At 41.1% G+C, this 22,841-nt stretch overlaps 1 protein-coding gene across 15 annotated transcripts in view; it reads right to left on the bottom strand.

The window, feature by feature from the left end:
• phldb1b (pleckstrin homology-like domain, family B, member 1b) overlaps positions 1–22,841 on the bottom strand; it is a 105,848-nt gene that overhangs the window by 4,942 nt on the left and 78,065 nt on the right. For 4 of the 15 annotated variants that reach the window (XM_042414792.1, XM_042414787.1, XM_042414791.1 and 1 more), the window contains 15 exons: positions 22,100–22,228; positions 19,077–19,232; positions 18,635–18,745; positions 18,406–18,495; positions 17,046–17,168; positions 15,103–15,264; positions 13,773–13,913; positions 12,634–12,750; positions 12,376–12,481; positions 10,949–10,993; positions 7,010–7,334; positions 5,590–5,680; positions 4,968–5,114; positions 4,384–4,603; positions 1,456–1,541 (listed from right to left, as the gene is read on the bottom strand). In XM_042414792.1, the coding sequence (XP_042270726.1) occupies positions 1,456–1,541; positions 4,384–4,603; positions 4,968–5,114; positions 5,590–5,680; positions 7,010–7,334; positions 10,949–10,993; positions 12,376–12,481; positions 12,634–12,750; positions 13,773–13,913; positions 15,103–15,264; positions 17,046–17,168; positions 18,406–18,495; positions 18,635–18,745; positions 19,077–19,232; positions 22,100–22,228 (2,049 nt within the window). The remainder of the gene's footprint in view (positions 1–1,455; positions 1,542–4,383; positions 4,604–4,967; positions 5,115–5,589; positions 5,681–7,009; positions 7,335–10,948; positions 10,994–12,375; positions 12,482–12,633; positions 12,751–13,772; positions 13,914–15,102; positions 15,265–17,045; positions 17,169–18,405; positions 18,496–18,634; positions 18,746–19,076; positions 19,233–22,099; positions 22,229–22,841) is intronic. The other 11 variants (XM_042414794.1, XM_042414796.1, XM_042414788.1 and 8 more) reach the window with 10 other exon arrangements.

Raw genomic sequence — 22,841 nt, 5'->3', positions numbered from 1 at the left:
TTAAATGTATTATTGTTTGTTTTCAAGGTCAAGAATTAACTTTTAATCTCTACTACATTGTATTGTATAATATGTCTATATTATCATTCAAATTGTTCATAAGGCCGTATGTCATTTTTGGCTACATGGATTAGAAACTGGTAATCTGGGAAAGAGGTCAAAAATCTTTTTTTCATCCAGATGATTAGATGGTTGGATAATTGTGGATATATCTTCAGAATAGTGCTGTTAAACCACCTGGATATTTCAAAGATTGATATTCTACTGAAGAGCACTGAGTTGTATTGAATTCAGCACAAAATATCTGGAGCATTGATCCAAAAATACTGTCAGAAACACAGCAGTCCATCCCCGATTTATACAGATTTCATGAAAATATGGGAATAACAAAACTCCTTCAAGAAAAACACATAAAAAAAACAAACTTTTACAGATGTTTTTTTCATGAAATTGTTGATGCTTTTTGAAGAGCAACCAACTAGACTACTTTAAAATCTCTTCCATCCTCACACACACACACACACACACACACACACACACACACACACACACACACACACACACACACACACACACACACACACACACACACGTTCCACTCTTCTGCATCACTTTTCTCTAAACCGTCATCTTTCTTTCTGTTGGAAGTGACTTTAAAGTTTTTCCTCTGTAATGTGACATTGTAAGTGACAAGTAAAATCAAAGTTACAGTTGATCAGAGCCACACAGTTAAGAGTACGGTGCATTGCGACAGGCCATCAAACACACACACACACACACACACTGAAGATGAGGAGGCAACAGCTCAGCTTTATGTTGAAGATAAAATGACAAAATGACAAGACATGTAAGGCTCAAGTCAAACAGCAAGCAGCCCTGATCATAAAGAAGAGAGATATGGCCAAAAACTACACCTACGGCTCTATCAGCTCTTTGAAAATGAGTAAAAGGCAAAGTAAAGGCAGATCAAATGAGATTGTATTTCTGTCAAACCTCACAGTGACTGAAAATGGCTTAATAACTCTATATAAATAAGCAGATTCTTGTTTTCTAACCACTCAGCTGGTTTATACTGGGAACACTGGGATGGACGGAGAAAGCAAGCAGTTACAAACTGACACATTTCAAGGATTTCAGGTCTCTACATACATTTCTTAACCATGCAGGATCAGTCCTTGACCTTCTATTCTCTGATTAGCACAAACGGTTTTGGACACACGGGGTTCAGTGAGGTTAAGACGGGTGAACAGAGAGCGTGGATACATACACTGCTCAAATTCAAGTTGAAAAATCCCTTCTGTGACAGCAGCGGGCCAAAGCAAAAAGCACACAAACAGGGAGAAAAGAAACAAAGAATACAGTATGTGCAGAGATACGTTTTAAATGAAAGAAGAAGATAAACAGAAGTGTGAAATACATGAGAGAAAATGATTGTTGTCGGACACGTAGGTGTACCTTTGTGGCACTGCGGAGGTGATCGTAGTAGACCTCTTCTATCGCCTGGAAGTAGATCACACCCTTCAGCTTGGTCTCGTGTTTGTCTGTGGGAAGGAAAATAACGTGGGTTTGGTCAAAGACTTCAATTTATTGACAGCGATATACTTTTCTTGGCGATAAACGGCGAGGAGCATCGCTGTCCTGTCACCTAGGATAATGACGAGGAGAACGCACGACGCGGTCATTAAAAAGAGAAGGAATCAAACTTTGATCATGACCAATTTATCGTTTGTGATGATGGATGGAAAAAGACAACCACAGCACTTTTTCCTCTGTTTTTAAAACACTGGTGCTCTCATTGCATTTTCAGACTTGACTGCATTCTTACGCTACTCTGGTACATCATTGCAGTTTGTTTCATCAGCCACTGCAGAACTGCAGTAAGGAACCGGTGGGGAACTCGACACCCCTCTCTACCTCCAGGCACAAACACTCCACAAGCCAACTTAAGAGTAGTAGATAGAGACGCAGCGCTTCATTTCGAGGAATAATAGTTTCCTTTTAATATGCTGCTATTATCTGCTAATGACCTCTTTAGCATTCAAATAGCCCTGCATTTGCATCTCATTTGACTGCATCTAAATAACCAAAACTCTGGTTGTGGTGGAGGTTGATTAACAGGAATTAGCGACGCTCATGACTTATGCTCGTCGCCTCGCGTTACTCATTGTTCAAGGTCATGAGACAAGGGCAAGCGATGCATCTCAATCAGCCTCCTCGGAGAGCGCGGCGCATTTTAACTACTGGCAAAGTAATCTCGGTACACCTCCTCACCCTGGCTCACTTTCAACAAGGTACGCTCTAAGCAGCTTTAAGTGGAACCTTCTGAGGACTTCAAAGACCTGACGGTGAACAAGTGTCCCAAAGCTCCCAGTGTAAGATCAAATTACACCTCCGTGCGCGTCACATGCTACATGTAGTGCTGCTGAAGGTCTGGAGGACGCATGTTCTCTCTGTCACTCATCCATAGCGGAACATTCTGCCACTTTATATGTTGAATTTTTAAGCTTATTGCAACCACTTTGCAACCATAACCTCTCATATTTCCATACATTTACTATAATGTTATGCTACAAGCTGTAGCTGGATGATACAAAAACAACCTGAGAAAATCCTCTAGCGCATAAGAAAGTCCAGACATTGAATTTGCAGTCAAAAATAATGTCAGCATGTTTTTAAATGTAATGTTAATAAGTTTGTATCACTAGAATGAATAAAAAGGGTCTTTGGGGAAATATTAGACATGCTCCTTTTTGTCTCGGCCAACTGGGGGTTGGTGTCAGGATCTAGCCTGCTAAATGACTTTAGCGGTCCACTTTTCCCCAGTGAATGTTTGTTTGGTGGCTCATTCAACAAGCTAACGTGCAGAACAAGATGTGTGTTCATGTTTGTAAGTTAGATAAGAAGGAGACTTTATCAGGAAAGCTAATGTGGGTTGTTGTTCAGAGTCTGTGGTTCTTGTGTTGTGTAGCAGGATGCAATCAGGCTCAGTGTGACCGTCTGCTCTGCCTATGATAGAACAACATGTTATCGCTTTATGCTACATTTCATTTACTGTGTGGAAATAAAGACTCTAGGGCTGAAGCTAACAATTATTTTCATTCTCAATTAATCTGTAAATTATTTCCTTGATTAATTGGTTAATTGTTTGGTCCGTAAAATGTCAGAAAATGGTGAAAAATGTCGATCAAGGTGACGTCCTCAAATGTCTTGTTTTGTCCCGACCAACAGTCAACAACCCAAAGATATTCAGTTTTACTGTCACAGAAGACTAAAAAAAAGGAAAAATTTCACATCTGAGAATGTAATCAGAGAATTTACACATCAACCAATTAATCAACTGATCAACTAATCGTTGCGGCTCTAGAGGACTCCATCTAGTACGTAGACAGATAACCGAACAGTATTTCACTGAAATAAGGGGAAACCAAAGAATTTAAAATATAATGTAGTTTTTGGTTCCAGATTTTTTCTTCAAGGACAACACAGGACAAGTGATTAACAGAGCACATATGTACAGCATATGCTGTAGCAGACAAAAGTCTGATCAGTTGAATTTGAATGCATGAGCCACAATTAAAGGGTGGACAAAACAACAATCAAATACAGTAACATAGCAATAAACACCACTAGCTTGTTTTTTTAAGCAATATTTTCCAGTATTATATTTGATTCATTATACTGTGTGGTGTTGCCGTTATTTTGTCCACTCCCTGTCTCTCCACAGAGACCAGCAGCTAGGAGCCATCTCCAGGTGTGTGTGTTTTCAAACTCACAGCCCTTCAAATGTAACATTTTAATAGAGAGAGTAAAGCATTATGTAGCATTATGGGTGATTTATTTGACCGGTGAGAAGAGTCAAAAGTGTTTTTATACATCTTTATGGACCTGAACACAGACTGAATCATCTGTCAAACAACTCAGTTACAGGCGTCACAGAATTTCACCATGACGATCTCCAAACTAACAGCTGGAGAAATAACTGACGGCTTCAAGAGCCTGAGAAAGTGTGTGTCAGACTGTATCTTTCACTTTTTATGAGAGAAAATGCAGCAGTGTTGATGACTTTCTTCTTCTTCTTGGACGAATACTATTTCTAGGAAACTTTCCCAACATAAATCTGAAAAAAATCTGTTTCTTATCTTCCAGAAGTCTTTTTCCAAAACCAGGTGTTAGGTCGTCTTATGATCAGGGTTGTTTTATTTTCAGGCCAGTATGGTTTTGAGTTTGAGACATGTGCTCGGCCACATGAACAAAAAATGTACGACTGATGAGCAGACAAAATATGACAATTCAAACTAGTCGTACAGAGACGTACAGAGCAGAGCGCGTAGCACAAATCACTGAAACCACATTAGACTGAGCATCATTACCAACATTTCTTACCAACATAGTAGGAGAAGGTCCTTTTGAGGCGGTCAAAGACGAACCAGCGTTTCTTCCAGGACTTGATCTTGCCTCCCATCTTGACCAGGTAGCCCTTACACATCTTCTCAGTGAGGATGACGTGGTAGCAGGTTTCCACGCTGTGGCCCGACGTCTCCACATGGGTGCGTAGGTCGAACTCCTCCTTTCTAATGGGCAGGTAGCGAGTCATGGGACGGGCCTGGACACAGCAAAAAAAAAAAAGAAGAGGGTTATTGTCTGACATAAATAGATGATGGATGGAACAGTTTTTGAACTGATCAAGAACAAATAATGAGATCAGATTCCACACATCACACAGGAGAATCTTTTATTTTTTGCATCTTTGTCTTCCAAGGAGAGATATGGTGTCCTGTAGTGGTTCTGATTCTGATAAAAAAATACTGAAAATAGGGTGATTTTGCTATGAAAATGGTCAAATGTGATGATATTGAATTCTGACACAAAATATCAGCCACCAGAAACTCCCCTCCTCAGAAGCCCATATCAGTGAAGACCTGTCATTTTCCAACCATGCAGATTCAATTATGTCTCATTTTACTGACCTGAGAGAAGTTCTTGGACCTCATCTTGACCTCCTTCTCCACTAGCTGCTGCCGGTGGAAAGTTTCATCCTGCAGTCTTTTCTCCGCCTCCTCCCTCCTCCTCCTCTCCTCCTCCAGCATCTGACGGCGAGTGAGGCTCTCTCGTTCCTGGAGGAGAGCGTGCTTTCATTAAATATTTTTTTGATCTACAGCATGGAAAGGGTTTGCAGAACACACATGCTCTTCTTCAGCTCAGGCTCGGCTTCACATTCATACATTTATGTACATTTTTCCAGATGGCAGCCGCCGACAAACTCGCACTGCTGGCGACTGTGCAGCTCTACCACAGCGGCTCATTCTTTACACATCTGAAGGCACAGACACACACACACATACACTATAAAATAAGACACTATTAGCCTTTTATTTCAGCCTAAGCTTCTTCATCAGAGCACAAAGAGATGAAGGTATTTGATACAGAAGTCAATAAAAATGAATGAAGAGATGAAGTCGCTGCCTTTTCTTCACATTCACGCTCAGCTATCGACAGCAGCTCTGCGAGGACTCATCGGTCTAGAGGTATGGATTGAGGATAATTGAGTTCTTGCGCTCTATAAACTCCCCTCTGAAGTTGAAGTCTTACCCGAGATTCAATAAGTCTGGCTTTCTCCAGCTGTGCCTCCTTCAGCATTTTCTCCATCTCCTCAATCTTCAGCGCATCCACTCCTCCGACACTGGTGACAAACACAAGCACAGAGAGACCAGACTTTTACATCCTGATAAAAAAATAAATAAATAAATGTTTTGCAGTATTCAAAGCAATGCTATTTTACACTATATGTGAGTGTGGTCCCTGCTGTACATATGAGGACATTTTCATCATACAAAAACAAAACAATGCAAGGAAACTCTTCAGTGTTTACCCTGTGGATGTGTTCTTGTAAAAAACAGCATAAATAAAAAAAACTCTCCTTTAAAACAAAAGCAACAACAGCCAAAATAACACTGTGAAACATTTTCACGTACACTGACACTGACTGAATTCACATTAGAGTATTAAATTTGAGGCTTTTCATTAATATCCTGCTGTGGATACGCACATCCAGCAGGTAAATGATTGAAGAATGAATCTTAAGTGCTATGAGGATCTGTTGAAATATACACATCTGCTGTCTGTCTCTATCTGCCCACCACGTCCCTCACTCTCACTAGAACTCACTAGCATTTCAATGGCAGGTCGCAGAACTCTGTAAAAGTGCAGTATTTCCTAACAGCTTATATCAGCCTTATGTCACCTTACATAAAAACGACCCCGATGACTTCACCAGTGAGGTTAATTTGATATACTTATAAATGACATAAACTTAACACATTTGAGAAAAATAAATCAGTATTTGGAGATAAAGAGTCAGATTGGTTCATCCCTATATGGGATGATACAGTCAGTGTCTTGTCTCAATCTTGTCTGCTTTGTGGTTTCCTCTCTCTCTCTCCTGTCCTAGCTGGCAGTCTCCACTGTGCACCTTTAATTACAGAGCAAATCCAATTAAAGTCATCTAAGAACATATCACTGAGAGTTTTTTTTTGGCACTTGAGAGCTGTAAAGGAGTCATGAATGACGGCTGCTGCTAAGAGCATGCTGTGGTGAACGCTGTTGTAATACAGCTCACAGCTTGGCCACATTAACAGATGCTCTCCAAATCACCCAGCCTATGGATAAGGACTTTAACTGGTGGGGAGCAGTGTGGGAAGATTAGCCGCCTGTGTGTCCTTTTAAATGCTTTTGTCTGTCTGTTGTGTATTAAATCTGACGCTGTGGCATCTGCTGCGAGGCTTCAAGCTAACATGTTGAATTTTAGCAGGTAAAATGTGTGTTATGATACAATGAATGATGACCAGACATGGGTTTTGGGTGATAAGAACAATGTCAGACTGAGAAGATCCAGTCACAGTCTCCAAATACTAACATAAATCTGTCAGCTGGAGTCAGTGCACAGCTGTCACCTCTGTATCACTACACTCCTTCCTGTGACTGAGTATATGTGTGAGTGTGTCTGTGGTACCTGGACATGTTATCTGGCGAGCAGGCCGAGTTGTTCCCTGTGGACACGCTGGTGTCCATGCTGTCAGAGCTCTCCAGGCTCAGCGTGTCGTAGGGCTGCTCTCCGGCTGATGGGGGCTGGTGGTGCAGGATGGAGTGGTGTACTAGAGGAGGGGGGCCTATGGAGCTGTGGCTCAGCGCAGGGGAGTAGGAGGGCGACGGGGAAGAGGAGGTGAGGAGGTGGGTCTGCGAGCCGTGGAGCGCCTCCCACTGGCACTGAGCCTCCGCCGCCGCTCTCTGCTTGAGCTCAGCTAGACGACGCCGCTGCTCTTCGATAACCTGATGACCTGGAGAGATGAGGGCGAGTTCTGGTGAGCGGATTTGATCGACCTCCGCCAAAATAAAAAAGGAACCGAGCGACTAGTTTCTAATTTTATCCATTATATAGCTTTTAACTCTCTCTGACGCACACGTCAGCATGAACCCTTCTACACTGTAAATTCTCATCAGAAAAGCCCGTTTTACAACAGTACGGGGTCCTGCTGGCTTTTTCTGTGATTACCATTCCTGTTGTGACCAGCATCAGAAGAAACAAGTGTTCAGCCGTCTCTCTCCCCGTATGGTCACACCATCTAATCTCATTCACATTCCCTGCCGGCCTGTGTCTCCTCCACTGCCCACAAGCCAAAATGCCAAATATATTCAAGACAGAGCTACTCAGTGTAAGATCTCTGTTAAAGGAGTCATTTGTGATCTCATTTTTTCAAAGAATCTGGACATTGTTATAGTAACAGAATCATGGGTGCAACCTGATGATTTTACTTCTCTAATTGAAGCTTCTCTTCTTGGCTATTTGTTTCTTTTCCAACCTAACCTTTTGGTAAGGAGGTGAGGGGTAGCTGTTTTCTTCAGAAATAATTTAAATCTTTCTCGTATTGACTTACAACTGTTTTCGTCCTTTGAGGCACTTTTATTTAAGGGGAATACCCAGTGTCTACAGACCCCCCAAATCTTCTTTTGGCTTTATAAATGAATCCTTAGAACTATCAATAATCCTAGCCAGATATGACAGATTTTCAATTCTAGGTGATTTAATATTCATGTCTGCTGCACCTCTAACAGTCTAAGTGCTGCATTTTTATCCCTGATTGATTCTTTTAATGTATCTCTCTCCCTGACTGGGCCCACTCATCGTCAGGGCCATACTCTTGATCTCGTTTTATCTTACGGTCTTACATTATCTGACTTGACACGTTCTGATCCTTGTATTTCTGATCACTATTGTGTAAGTTTCAATTTGGTTTTACCTCCTTGTTTTAGCTGCTCACGTACACAGTGAGAGTCTAGATTTTTTTTAATTCTACCTCTGCCACTATTTTTAGTAAAGCCTTTAACACTATCCCTCGTGAGATAGAGCCCTTATTATCAGTGGATGAGCATCTAACTAATTCTTTCTCTTTCTTTACTGTCCTACAAACTTTGTTTAAGGATCAAAACGTACATTTTCTTCAGGAGATGTATGCTATTACTTTTCTTAATTGTAACATGCTTCAGTGATTTTATATAATTTTTTTAAGTATTAAAATTTATAACAGCAGTTGATGGGAGGAATTTTTGAACTGTTTTGGAACCTTTGTCACTTTGACACTCAACTGTTCGCATATCCCTTATCCTACAGACCCCATTCAAACTTGGTAACCAAATTCAGCAAATTTGTACAGATGGGGATGTATCCTCTTGTCCCGTTTAAAGCCATGGGTGGGCATCAGTGGCACGGCCCCTGAATGGTTTAGGTCATATCTTACAGACAAGACTTTCTGTGTTGGTATTGCTGAGGCTAGGTCTTACACAACTAGGCTGCATAGTGGGGTTCCTCAAGGTTCGGTACTGGGGCCCATTCTGTTCACCATTTACATGTTGCCTTTCAGACATTTTTATAAAGATGATAACCAGGTTTACCTCCGCTGTGACCCCAATAACTTCAATGGCATTTTTTTGCTTATAAAATGTCTCAAGGACATTCATAAATGGATGGTTCAAATTTTCCTTCAACTTAACTCAAAAAAGACTGAGATACTTCTTGTTGGCACATACTAGCACAAACATACTAGGTTCATACTTTCATCTTAATACTCCGCAGTGTAGAAACCTTGGTGTTTTATTTGACAGTAACCTCACTTTGAACATCAAATATGTCGTACAGTCATGTTTTTTCCACTTAGGAAAATCTCTAAAATTAAGCAATTTCTGTCTACCAAAATCCCTCAAACAGTTATTCATGCTTTTATTTCATCACAGGTAAATTAAGATTATTGCAACTCCCTTTTCTCCGTCCGCAGCAAAAAGTCCCTCTTTTTTCTACAATTAATCCAAAATGCAGCTGCCAGGATTTTAACAGGTACCAGGAAATGAGAGCACATTAAACCTATCATTTCTTCTTTGCACTGGCTGCCTGTTAGATTTAGAGTTGATTTTAAAATTTTACCTATCACCTTTAAAGCCTGGAACGTTTAACCCGAAGCTATATTTCTGACGTTTTAATTCCCCATGTGCCGCCACGGGCCCTGAGGTCCATCAGGGCTTTGGAGCAACCTTCCAGAGGGGATTAGGAGGGCAAAGTCTATCTACATTTAAATCTCTTCTTAAAAAACACTTTTATAGTCTAGCCTTCCTGTGATCCTTCTATCTTACCTTTCCCACACCATTTTTTAAAAATTGTTTTTAATTTTTTTTATCATTATGTTGTACTACTGTATTTTATGTCTTATTTCTTTATTTCATTAAGTGTTTTCTTGGTGGTTCTATTGTTCTTATTGTTTTTACAATGAACACTTTCATGATTCCTGTTGTTTGCTGTTTTAACTCTGTAAAGCACCTTTTAAACCTTGTTTGGGAAAGTTTCTATACATATAAAGTTTATTAATATTATTATTATGATCGCCATAATAAGGTCCATTTGATTCCTACAGAGCTGGGAGATCACCAGATGTAAACCAACATGCTAGCTGTTGATCATCCCAAGCATCCAAAATGTCTAGAGCTACTAAATGTACAACCATCACCAGCCCAGAAACTACAGACCATAAACCATGCATCACACATACAAGTATATGTTCTCTCCAAGTACCACAAGCCAGAGCGTGATTACAAAAAGTCCCATCACCACAAAGTTGGAGCAAAAGCTAAAACATCTATCTAACTTTCCACATTTCAAATCCATGCTGCTGTGAACCCAATAATGGGCAGATACATCTGGAAAGAGGCGCCCAGGTCGATAACTCAAAGGAGGAGCACACTCAACCCTGAACATGCAAGATTTATTCTCCACCAGCAGCAACGTTCATAGAAGATTGATGGAAGAAGAAAGAGTGTTCAATGTTACAGACAAAAGAAAAGATGAAAAGAAATCTTTGGAGGGGAGAGGAGTTAATGACACATCAGAGATGGAAGAGACAGCGAGAAGAGGGTTAGGTGAAGAGTCTGAAATTAACACCTGCCAAGTGTCAAGTTGTGGTAAATGTTACCTTTGATGGATAAATCAATAGAAGTAAGCTGCCAGATTGGCTTAAGTTTTGGATAAGACTTGATTTTTTTTTTTTTTTTTGGTACATACCATCTTTGTTTGGTCTTTGCTTATGTTGAAGCCTTCAGACAGGCTCCTGACTGTTCGTGCTGGTATCTAAATATCTGCTTCTCTTTTGTCTGGATTGTTGATTATCCACATGTTAGCTTAAACCTAACTGATCTCAATGAGGAATTAACCATTTTTTAGTGATTCAAGCAATAAAACAGGTTGGGTAACATTTTGACCGATAAGTCTCGGCATTTCTTTGGTTGACCTTTGGCAGGAGAGATCAACGGCTCATTTCAGACACCGTGTAGAAAGACAGCAGATGAAAGAAACGGATGAATCCCACTGAACAAAATATCAGAAACCATCAACTCCTGCTGAGCGGTCTACCTGCTGATCCTTCCTCTACGGTGGCCTGTCTGGAGGTCTGGGGCTCTGTGGTGTGGCAGCCGGGAAAAGACAAGTCCACAGACAGAGACACACAGACAGACGTGAGAAAACTCAACTGCACACGCTGACAAATGTGACCAATCAGGGTTTCCTACCCAGCACCTGTGGGTGTCAGCCAGCAGAGCTAAAACAACCAGCACACAGACCACTTTCCTCTGATCCATTTAGTCAAACTGCACCGAAGCAGGTGGAACATTGTTATTTTTCTAAAACACACTGAAGACACACATACAGCTCTGTGAAGAAGAGCGCAATAACACTTCACAATAACCAACACTAACTAATTCATTCATAATTACTGAACATATATTCATGTTGATTATATTGTCTTTTCCTCTGTGTTATCTTGTAACTTTTAGAAGAAAGAAGAAGAAAAAGGACCCTGCATGTACTTGATCATGCTTTCAGAAAGCAGAGCACCACCTCACCCTCATAGAAATATGATGATTATCACATGCAAACACCTACATGTTGCTGCATGACTCCGATGGTCTTTACATCACATTTACAAGCTACAGGATGGAACATAATTGTATTATTATGGTGGTATTATATTTTTTTTAACATGAATAATAATAATTTGCAAATGAGTATCATGACATGACTTTACTTAAGGGAACACGAGAAAGGTAAATAATGGTGATCTCTTGTGTGAGGTGAGGATTGAGTAATGATGAACAGCTTGTGTTATTTGCATTCAGTTCATTAGGTAGGCCTGTAGGGCTTCTGGTAAGTTTAAACATGTCTGTCTGTTCTCTCCTGATCTGCCAACTGGCATCTGCTAGATGTGTTTTTCTACCGTTTTATGCTCCACTTCTTTCAATAACAACAGTATTATAACAAGGCCATGGTTAAATAATGTTAATACAAGTTTAACTCATGTTCCTGTTTCGCTATCTTGCAAATGTGACGTAAAGATCACTGGGTCGTTTAACTTTTGAATAAATAGCTGTTTCTATGAGAATAAGTGTTGTTCTGCTTTCAGAGAGGCTGATCATGCAGGAATCCTTTTCATTTGCTTGTGTTCCCATTTTTCTTTGTCTTCTTTTTTTTATGTTAAACACTTTGAGCTGCATTTAATACATGATAAATAAAAATAATAATTTAGAAACATTCAACCTAGAAAATGAGAATTTTTTTCATTGATTTCATCTACATATAACTATGGTCGAATGCATAAATGACTTTTTTAATGGCATTAATGATTTACAGTGAATTATTCTCCATTAATGAGTATCTAATGCAGGACATCCATGTCATGTTCAGTTTGTTGTTACTGCATCATTAACCAATAAGTGAACAGTGTGTTTAGAAGTGTTGGATATTGTAAAGTGCAGCTCCAGGCGGAGCAGTGTGCAGACTGTTACCTTTCTGCTGCAGAGCGAGCTGTCTCTTCGTCTCGATGTCCTGCAGGGTGGCAGCCAGGTTCCTGGGCAGACTGCCAGTGCTGTTGGCTGCCAGCAGAGGGCTCTGCTGGGTCACAGGGAGCAGATAAAATATCTGAATTAAATGCCAAAAGCAGGTTTAGACGGAGTTCAAATATTTCTCTGGCGTCAAGGGAGGAGTGTGATTGATAGTATTGATGAACACAATACATCCAATATGGAAATGAACAACTAGTCTACCTTGGAGCTTGAGTTGCGTCCTAGTGTTGCTGCTCCGTGCTGCAGAGGGGATCCAGAGCCTGATCTCGCTTGATAAGGAGAATGTCCCGGATCACTGTCCAGCTTGGAGCGGAACACCTGAGTAAGGAGCAAACATACAGGATGAAGAGCTTAAGCTCAGGAGGTGCTGATGAAACCCATGTGATGACAGATGTAGTGTTTTAGAACGATGTTATGAGTACAACAACTCCACCATGGATGAGTTGCAAGCACCTGCTGGAGAACGATGCTTATGAGCATGATTAGCATGATGCTGTGAGTGCTACAGATCGCTGATGTTGTTAAAATAAAATGCTGGAATTATTAATTTCAGTATCAAAGACTGACTGAAAAAATATCAAAGAGCCTGCAGACAATACACAAGTTAGACTGTAGTTTAACACACACACACACACACACACACACACACACACACACACACACACACACACACACACACACACACACACACACCTGGAACAGGTCTTTCCATTGAACAGCTCTTTGATCAGGCCTACTTAAGTTAATGCTGCATTCATGTACTATGGGAGTATCTTTATGGTTCAAAGTTATGTCTTCACACATTCAAACTTATTTCATGTGGTGATTGACATTTTTAGTGGACTCAACCTGCTGCAGGCAGTTACTCTCAGCTTTATTCCAAACACACATAAACTGAGTTTATGTTTTATACCAAAGCAAACACTTACATTTCAGTCACAGTAAAAAAAAACCTCCAGCATGCAGCTGTGACCTGGTGCATCCTTTCAAGAGCTGTGTTCATAAAATGATACATTAATCCAGTTTGGTTTTATCTGTCAGACAGTAATAGTTGCTGTTTACATGTACTGACAGAGTTGTTCACCATCTGCAAGCTGAGGTGAGCTGTATTATCTAAGAAGCTTCTCCATATGATGTAAATGCAGCATTATTGAACACCTGACATGTAAAGGCTTTGTCTTTATTCCTTTCACACACACACACACACACACACACACAGATCCAGCTCCTTCTCTGCATGTGAGTCAAAAGCAGCAGGTTGAAGCTTTGCAAAGGCATCACAGCACACAGAAACAGCAAAAGGATGGGTGGGAAAAAACAGGAGAAAGAAGGCCCTCTACCTGCAGCGCAAGCCTGCGGCCTGACAGTGCCTTGGCTGGCAGAGGGGGAGGACAGAGCTGGCTGGAGCCAGCCATCAGCTCCTGGTACCACTGCTCTAAATCTAGCTTGGGGAGGTGAGGCCTGCTGCCCTCAGGCTGGTACTGGAGACCACAAAGAGAAGCAGCAGAGGAACAGATAGAAGAGGATAGAGAGGGAAGAAAAGAAGGAAAATGAAGAAGAGAAGACAATGAGGAGATTAGAAAGCATTCAAAGACAGTAGGAGGTGGGTAGAAACATTTGTTTTATACTTTGAAAATTGTTCTTAAATATCTTCAACACGTTGTTGCAGCGGCATTATGCTTTATACCCTCTGGCTGCTATATCCCTATTTTACATTTCTGTATTTTAATTCTATGTTTCCGCTGCAATGACCCAGTTTCCCACAAGAACATTAAAGTTTTCATCTTGTTTCATGTCTTACTTAAATGAATCTGTCCTTGGACACTTATACACATCTCTGCAGTTTGAGTTACAGCTAATCACTTTTTACACTGACTGACTTACTCCACATAAAGGTTATTCCTGACAAATCCTTGAATAGAACGACAGACATCTGAAGGAATGAAACATGGTTGATTGTTTTTTTCCTCTCAGTCAGAAGCTCCTGCTGTCTGTTTTATCTCTATTATTCTCAAAACTCATTAAAATCAGCTGACTGCTGCTTACATAATACAGTCACTCCTAACATGACTATCATGCAGCTAATCACCGTGTTCAATACAACTTTATTGCACAGACTTTAATGCTCTCCTGGTGGCAGTGAAAGCGGCTATTCAAGTTTAATTTTGGAACGACAGGCTCATTTTAATACAATGACTGGCAACTAATGCTGTAATGTGTTGTGGAAAGTGATGGATTACATTAGTTAAAGCAGCTGTGTGTGTCTGGCAGACGCTTTTAGCAGATCTTTGAAAACAATGGGAGTCTGTGACTTCAGGCAAACCTGCAGTACAACAGATAGTAAGAGCTGCCGACTCTGAAAAATAACATCACAGGGTTTAGAGTCTCCATGGCTTCAATAGTGACAGGAAAAAAGTATTATCCTATGTAGACCTGTAACACTTACAACAATGTAGACTGACTGTAACATCTTTTGTCTGAAGAAGGCAGAAACTGAAGCGAGAGCAGGTCAAATAAAGATTGGAGACAAAGAAAGAGTTCTATAATTCCAGGTCAAAGTGCGGTGACATGACAGCATATCGTCCCAGACGCAGAGTAAGACTGGGGGAGGGGAGTGCACCCACAGAGATTATATGTGGCAGGAGAGGAAGGATGAAGGACAGCACACACCTCCACAGAGAGAGACAGGGAGGAGCCGTGAGGAGAGGGGAGGCAGGAGAAGGCGGGGTCTACTGCTCCAGACTGCAGGGGCTGGCGAAGCGGGGAGGTAGGGGACGACTCCACCTTTGGCATCCCATACATCTGATTTAACTGGCCCACTGTCACATACTCCTTCCAAAAAGGCAACACACACACACACACACACACACACACAAACAAACAGACCAGGAGGAGAGGAGAGGAGAGGAGAGGAGAGGAGAGGAGAGGAGAGGAGAGGAGAGGAGGAGGAGAAACAGGAGTGAAGACAGACAGGTCAGCGAGACAGGCAGCAGGAGGGAAACATATCAAATACACTTCTGCATCAAGTCATGAAGGAGCGCGGGGAGGAGAGGACACACTGACACACAGCTTATAGCAGCACAAAACACACCATCAACAACAGGGTTAGAGAGATATATACTGTACAGCCAACACCGGCCTACTATCATACTACTTATAGTATATGACATCATCAATACTGTTCTTTAAATGCGACGCTTTGATTAGTTTCACTTGTCTTATATTGATTGTTATCCTGGGTTTTTGCCCATGTTATAAGGGCTGGGTATCACTGGGAACCAATTGAAAAACTGGTAAAATATTTCCTCATTTAAACCATAGCAATGGTAATTTCAGACTGTATTGTATATTTGTTTGTTTATTTGTTTATTTATAGGGGACGGTGCAAAAAGTTGCAATGAACACAGGAGAGAGAATGCATCACAACATTTAGTCCTGACAATCTTAAACCAGCAATACGATCATGAATGATGTAAATCATCATTCATGAATACATATCTGAGTAGGTTTGAACTCTCCATATGTAGATACAGTACTCTGGGTTGCTGCTCTCACAGAAAAGGCTGATTGTCCATTGTCCTTGTTTTGCTGGAGGTGCTGTCCATGACTTTGACTAAGTGGCTTAAAGGAGGAGGTGCCACTCCATGCAGGGTCATGAGACACAACTCCATGTACTGTTTCAAACTTCCCACGCTGAATAACTGATATGACAGCCGTGGTAATAATTGAGTTTGTTATCAAGTTCTTAATGTGTTTGTTTGGTTCCAGTTTAGGACCAAGTTGTGAGGCGAAAGCTACGCTGTGAGAGAATCGTTGCATGCGTGTACAATTTTGTAACATCTAACAGATAAAGTCTGTTCATTCTGACGTCAGCATTTTAAACTTCCTTTAAAGTCAAATCTGAATCTAAAACAAAAACTTTTTTTTTTGTTTTTCTCCATTTAGCAGTGCATCAGATGGACAGTCTATATAAAATAGTTGTTGTAATCTCTTGTATATTATACAGTATAAGTTCTTTAATGGCTGTCCTGTGTTTAGAATTAAAATGAAATATTGATGCAGAAAACAGTCAAGAAAAATCTGAAAAAGGGGATTTTGTAGAAAAATGTGTTTATATACCTCAATGTGAGGAATCAATAAATACATAATATACCAATATAAAAACTCAGGTCTCATTCTGAAACAGTATCAAAAAAATCTAAATGATGCCCAGCCCAACATGTTATACAATTATTTACTTTTCATAACACTGATTTTGGCATATTGAGGTTACTCATTGCAGTTACTGATAGAGAATACCAGCTTCTGCTTTTCCTCAGTCTAACTCTACATGTATTAGTCCAACACTAATTAAACCCTCTGAACTGCTGATAAGATCCAGTCAAACATCCTCAGTCTAACAGCTACAGAGGCTCGGTGAGTACAAGCTGCTTACACCAAACAGCGAAGCCAGCAGAACAGTCAGTTTGATTAACAGCAAACCAGCAGAGGGAGCAACATGACATGAAAATGGAAGAATGGAGAAAGAAGAGCAGAAAGTAAGTCGAGACAGAAACAGAGCACAGCAAGTCAGGAGACAGACAGACAGACAGACAGACAGGAAGTGATGGTACCTCGCTGGCGCCAGCTAATGCAGCATCTATGGCAAACGAGTGGCCATGCCAGGTGGGCTTGTTGCTTTCATGGTAGCCGCTGCTGCCGTACATCTTATAGACATCCGACAGCTTCATATACTCCTGAGCGCCGGCCAACAGCAGCAACGGTCAGACAAGATGAGAAGCCATGAAGACACGCTGCACTGCACCGCTTGTGTACAGTACATTAACACACACACACACACAAGCACAGAGCCTTGCACTTTTTCTTATTTCTGAGATTGTTTTTTTTTTTCTGCAAGCAAAGCAATAGGCCCATATTTGACCTGGTTGTTCACATGTTGTAATTTAAGGTGCATGGTGCATGTGACAGACAGACAGGAACACACCGAGCAACACATCTGGCTGACACACAATCAGGAGATCACACACGGGTGCTTTGTTGGTTTTTTTTCGCATGGCTCAACCAGTGATGTAGTGGTTAAATTAAAGATGTTGAAAATGTGATCATCATAAGGAAATATAACTGATTCATGCTTTTTCCTCTTTCCCCTGCTCATACAAAGTGACCAAAGTGAGATTTGATGTGGGTTCATTTTGGGTGGATCCACTACATCCGTGAGCTCTGAACAGACAAAACCCAGCGTGAACTGACAGCTACTGTGCTGGCGCCTCTTTTAACATAGTTGTCGTTAACTATGTTCTATCTGAAAGAGCCGCCTGGGAGAGCACAGTTACAGACGACAGGTACAGTTACAGCCACGGTGTGACCAGGACATTAACAGTGTGATGGGTGATCAGCAGAAAGAAGCAGCGGGCTTCATGCAGCGATGGTTAGTCCGGTTACCTCTGTAGGGCTGCTGGGGTACAACTGACAGTGAGGGGAGGGATGTAAGTAGGAGGGAGAAGCTCGGCAGAGGGAATACTGGGAGGAGTGGAGATCCTCCAGCAACAGGTCAGCCTCGCTGATATGGAGCGCTTCCTGTTTTAACAGTTCAGGGATAAGTGCTTTTCATACAGGTGCTCGTTAAAGAGTTTGTATGTCTAAGAAGAGCTGTTTTGTAATTTCCCTCCAGTTGTTACAGCTTCAGCTAGGGCTGTCAAAAGACAATACGTCAATATATCTGAGTTAAAAACATTAGTCCAGTTATATAGTGTGTAATAAAAGATGAGTTAGCTCTACACAGTATTGATTAAGTGATGAAGAGTTAGAACATAAAAGCTTTACACTTCCAACAATCCACAGCAAATTAAAGAGGTGGTGAGGAGTCAGTCATGAGATATCAAAGCTGCCTTCTGTTTACAGGCCAGGAGCACTGCAGTGTTTGTGTGCATGTGTTTTCACTGGATAACAAAAGAGGTTCAGTAGTTCTCTCACCTCTCTCATTGCTGTGGAGGACTTCGGGAAGCTCTTCCCTCCGGTCAAGCTGTGGTATCTCTTCTCCAGGGCCGACAGCCTCTCCTTCTCCTGGAACATTAAGACATACAGTCTTAAAGGGCTTATGAAGAAAGTGCACCAAAAGCAAGATTTCAATATAAAATACAGACTGGGTATTTAGCTGAAGCTGTACACTTTGAGTGAAACATTATTTTAATCAGTCATGTACCTTCTGGAGCATTTGCAGTGTGAGGGTTCTGTCTTTGGCCAGCCGCTCACACTCCTGAGATGCCTGCAGGCCCAGCTGGTTGGCTTGGTTCTCCAGAGCGGACACCTTCTCCTAAATAAAACAGCACAGAGAGAAACGATTGCATATGTCCTACAACTCTCTAAATACCTGTGTGGACTGGGTGTTGCAGGGCAAAATGAATGCATGACTAAAATCACTGACACTATGTTGCTGTGATTAAAAGCACAATATTGAGTTCATGTCCTGATGTTGCCTCTGCGGTAGGAAAATGCAAATCAAACTATTCTTTTTAATACCAAGGATTTTTGGCATGTGTTTGTTCAGACTAAATATCTGCCACCATCAGCTTCACCTCTTACACAAAAACCCCCCACACTGTTTAAATCATAACAGAGACATTCTTGTATCCCTGTTTTCTCACCTTCCTCTTGGCCACATTGCTGTGGTACTCTGCTCTTTCCTGGAGCAGCTGCTGGCTGATGGTTTCTCTCTCCTCCTCCAGGCTGCTTTCTCTCTCCAACTGTTGAAACTCCAGGTCCTCAAACTTTTTGGTTCCTGCTTCCAGTGCCTCTCCATCCTAACGGAGGCCCACACACACACACACACACAACATCAGAGGTTACATCATGAACAGAAAAAAAAACACTTGTCACACACACGGATCATACTAAAGCCATTGACTTTTCTCACAGTAGCGTGGTGGCTAACAGCAAAGCCATGACACCTTGACTCTTAAATCTTAAAATTGTTTCAAACATTTTCCCAGCATGGCTGAAGCGCTTTTTTTGGGTACAACTAAAAGCACACTGGGCTCAGTCAAGCAGACAGCCATGAAGAACATGCTTCTACTGCAGCACAGCTACTGGTGTGTGGTAAATTAGATGTAATACACAGGAGGCAAGGGATGGTTATTTACATCAAAAAATATATTTTGCAAAAAAGATCTGTGGTCCTTTGATCCTTCCCTCCATCAGTTGCACTCAACTCTTCAACCTAGAGATCTACAGAGAGAATGTAGACTAATAAAGTTATAGTACAAACACTATATGGAAAAAATCTTAATTGCAAAATATTTGTTACAGTATATCTGCATTTAAAACACTGAAATAAAAACCATGCCGGCTTCACTGAAACATATATTCTGTGTATTCCAGAGAGTCCGTCCGTCCTGTTGTTGCTATGTCACTATGTAGTTGCTGACAAGTTTAAGTTTTTCAGTGCATCTGTCAGCAGCAGGGAGGTTGAGTCTTTGAGTGTGAAGGCTCTTCGGGGGCTTTGTAGCACTTGTGAAGGACCCGACAGTCTGCGATGTCAATTCACTGACATGCAGTCTGAGACGAAAATAACTCATTTTTGCAAGTGGTCAAAACAGGGACAAAGAACTTTTAGACATTATTCAACTCAGCATCTATGACTTAAGTGTACTTTTTCTCTGCAGACTGAGCCTGAAACTCCCACCTGTCCATCACAAAAATATGGGATCTCAAACTTTGTTTCTGCTGGCTGCCGCACTCTCTTAATGTGAGCCAAACAAATTAAACAAAATAAAAGAGCTCTAGCTCTACACAGAGCTTTACTGAATCCATGACACATTGTCTGATTCTGCAGAGTATCACTGACAACAGATGAGATATTTCAACAATGAATGTAGCCCATTATAATTATTCTACCTAGTGAAAATGATTCATCTTCTTTTCTCTCTTAACAGTAATCCAAACAACAGCATAAATTTACATAAGAGAAGTCACAAGATGAGAGGGAGGGAAGGCAGAGAATGGATCTAGTCAGGGCCTATGTTAATTGATTAGTGAGCAGTTAACAAAATATGCCAGCCATGACAAATCACAGAAGAGATGCAGATCAGATTTACACATGCAGTGCAGTGCCAACACATCACATGAGCCGCATTTTACCAAAATGCATCACTAGGAGCTGAAGTGACCAGGAGCCATTTGTGTGCTCCCGTGTTGACCTGAGGGTTTCAGTAGCATGTAGGTGTGGTGTGGAGGAGGGAACATTCCTGCAGCTTGTGGCAGCAACAGCACGTCCGTGAAGGGGCTCTGAGAGGACTTCTCATGAATACACTGGGTGCGTATGTGCAAATGTGTGTGTCTTAAACCCTATGCAGAGGGCCCCTGGTAAAGGGTTAAAGGTCCCAGTTGCACTATGTGAGATGGTATGTGCTGAGAGCTGGCACGTACAGTATACTGTCCCTCAAAGGCAACAACTACAGAATTGAAGATGAGGAAAAGTTTAAAGTTTTCAGGCTGGCGGGCAAACATATGGCATGAGAGATAAAAAGGTTGTGACGCCTTCATTTTATACCTTTTAGGCTCATTATTTGACCCAAAAAATATTACCATAGAATGAACATAAAACCTTAAAAAAACGCATTTACTGTCTGGCTATGGTTAATCTTCACAGAGTGCAGTATCAACCAATTCCTTTCCATTTTAACTGCTTTATTTTAGAACATAAACTTACTATTTACAGTCCATAGCTCATACAAATTATATCTCTATTTTGCAGGTATCTATCTGTACTTCAAATATTTATATTGAAATCAATAGAATAATTACATTAACAATTTCATCACCAAAATCGCATCAATTCTACTAGAGTCAAGAGCTAACCTGGCAGCTGCTGAGATCTGCTAAGCTAGTTAACCTTAGCCAGAAGTTTAGCCAGGTTTTATTCTTCACCAGTATTTGATTTAGCTACTGCCTCCTTTAGTTATGTGGAATAACAAAAATAATTTGCTAACATGTCAGTTTATCAAAAACAATCAGTTACAAATAACTGCTAGAGAAAATCAATAAGTAATTTTAGCTTTAGCTAAGGCTAGCTGTGGCTGACTAGCTAGCTTTCACTTGATATAGTGCTCTTGCTTAGCTGTGTAGTTGGCTTTTTCTTTGTGAGAATGAAAGATTTCTAGCTCCATTTTGCAGCTACTGCTAATTTAAAAATGATACATTTCTCTTTGCATAGTAAAACAGACGTCAAAGTCATATTCAGGTCTTAACTCAGTTTTGACCAAATGTGTAGTTACTTTTGTTTTGTTGCTTTTTGCCTTTGTAGGACACTATACAGTGCATGGTCTATACTGATGTAAACACTAAGGATTTGACATAATGTGATGAACACATGCTCAACTTTTTCAAAACACCAGATATTAAAAATTCTACATTTAAAATGGGTCTATAATACCAAATATTGCCTCTGCAAGTCAGGCCAATGCATTTCACCTTCAATTTAGAGGAAGACAATGCTGTGGAAGAAGCTAAGCTGGTGCTACTCTCTAAAAGGTTGCAGGTTGGGATGGTGACTGTGACTTCAGTGGAGGTGGGTGGGGTGATAGATTGTGTCAGGTAGGGCAGGCGACTGCAGACTGGAGTCTGTAGGTGGGGGTTTAGGCTAGTTGCTTCTGCTCGACTGACGACCCACCCTTTTGAGCTGTTCCTGCAACTGTTCCCGCAGGGATTCGGGACAGTTATGAAGCTGGTTCTTCAGCTCAGCGTAGCCCTCCTGGAGGCTCTGCAGGCCCCGGCGCTCGGCCTCAACATTAGCCCTCTCCTAGAAAAACACAACACACACCCACACACAGGATGGATGGACGAGAGGAGAGAGAGAGAGAGAGAGAGAGAGAGAGAAAGAAAGAGAGAGAGAGGGAGAGGGAGAGAGAGAGAGAAACACACTGCTCAAAATCCACGCCATGCAAATAAAAAGCTGTAAGGTGTTAGCAACAGACACGTCGTGACAGGTTTTTAGGGCTTAGCAGAGCACAGGAAGAAGGCACTGAACCAGCAACCTGGGATTCATAAATAACATATGTGTGCTCAAAACAAAACTAAACTGGCCAGAAGACACAATTACATCTCTCAAACATTTCATAACACAATTTAGTGCTCTAATGTTGCAACACATGACACTTTTTTTTAATTCAGGACTTATATAGCACCTTATAAAATGAACTATTCATTCTGTATGTCACTGAAGATTACTGGCAGTAAATATCCTGAAAGAACCTATACATCTTCCAACACGTACATCTTCAATAAGCGGTGAGAAAATCTTCCCTCCCATAATGTATTTGACATTTATTGGCCCCAGAACATTTATGAACTGATTTATAATAATCCTGAGCAATGTTAATCTGACAGTAGTGACAGTGTCTCAGATGCTCTCC

This window comes from Thunnus maccoyii, chromosome 6, assembly GCF_910596095.1.
Source record: "Thunnus maccoyii chromosome 6, fThuMac1.1, whole genome shotgun sequence".
NCBI classification, from domain to species: domain Eukaryota; kingdom Metazoa; phylum Chordata; class Actinopteri; order Scombriformes; family Scombridae; genus Thunnus; species Thunnus maccoyii.
The sequence above is the reverse complement of the archived record's forward strand: the minus strand, read 5'-3'. Positions and strand labels throughout refer to the sequence as shown.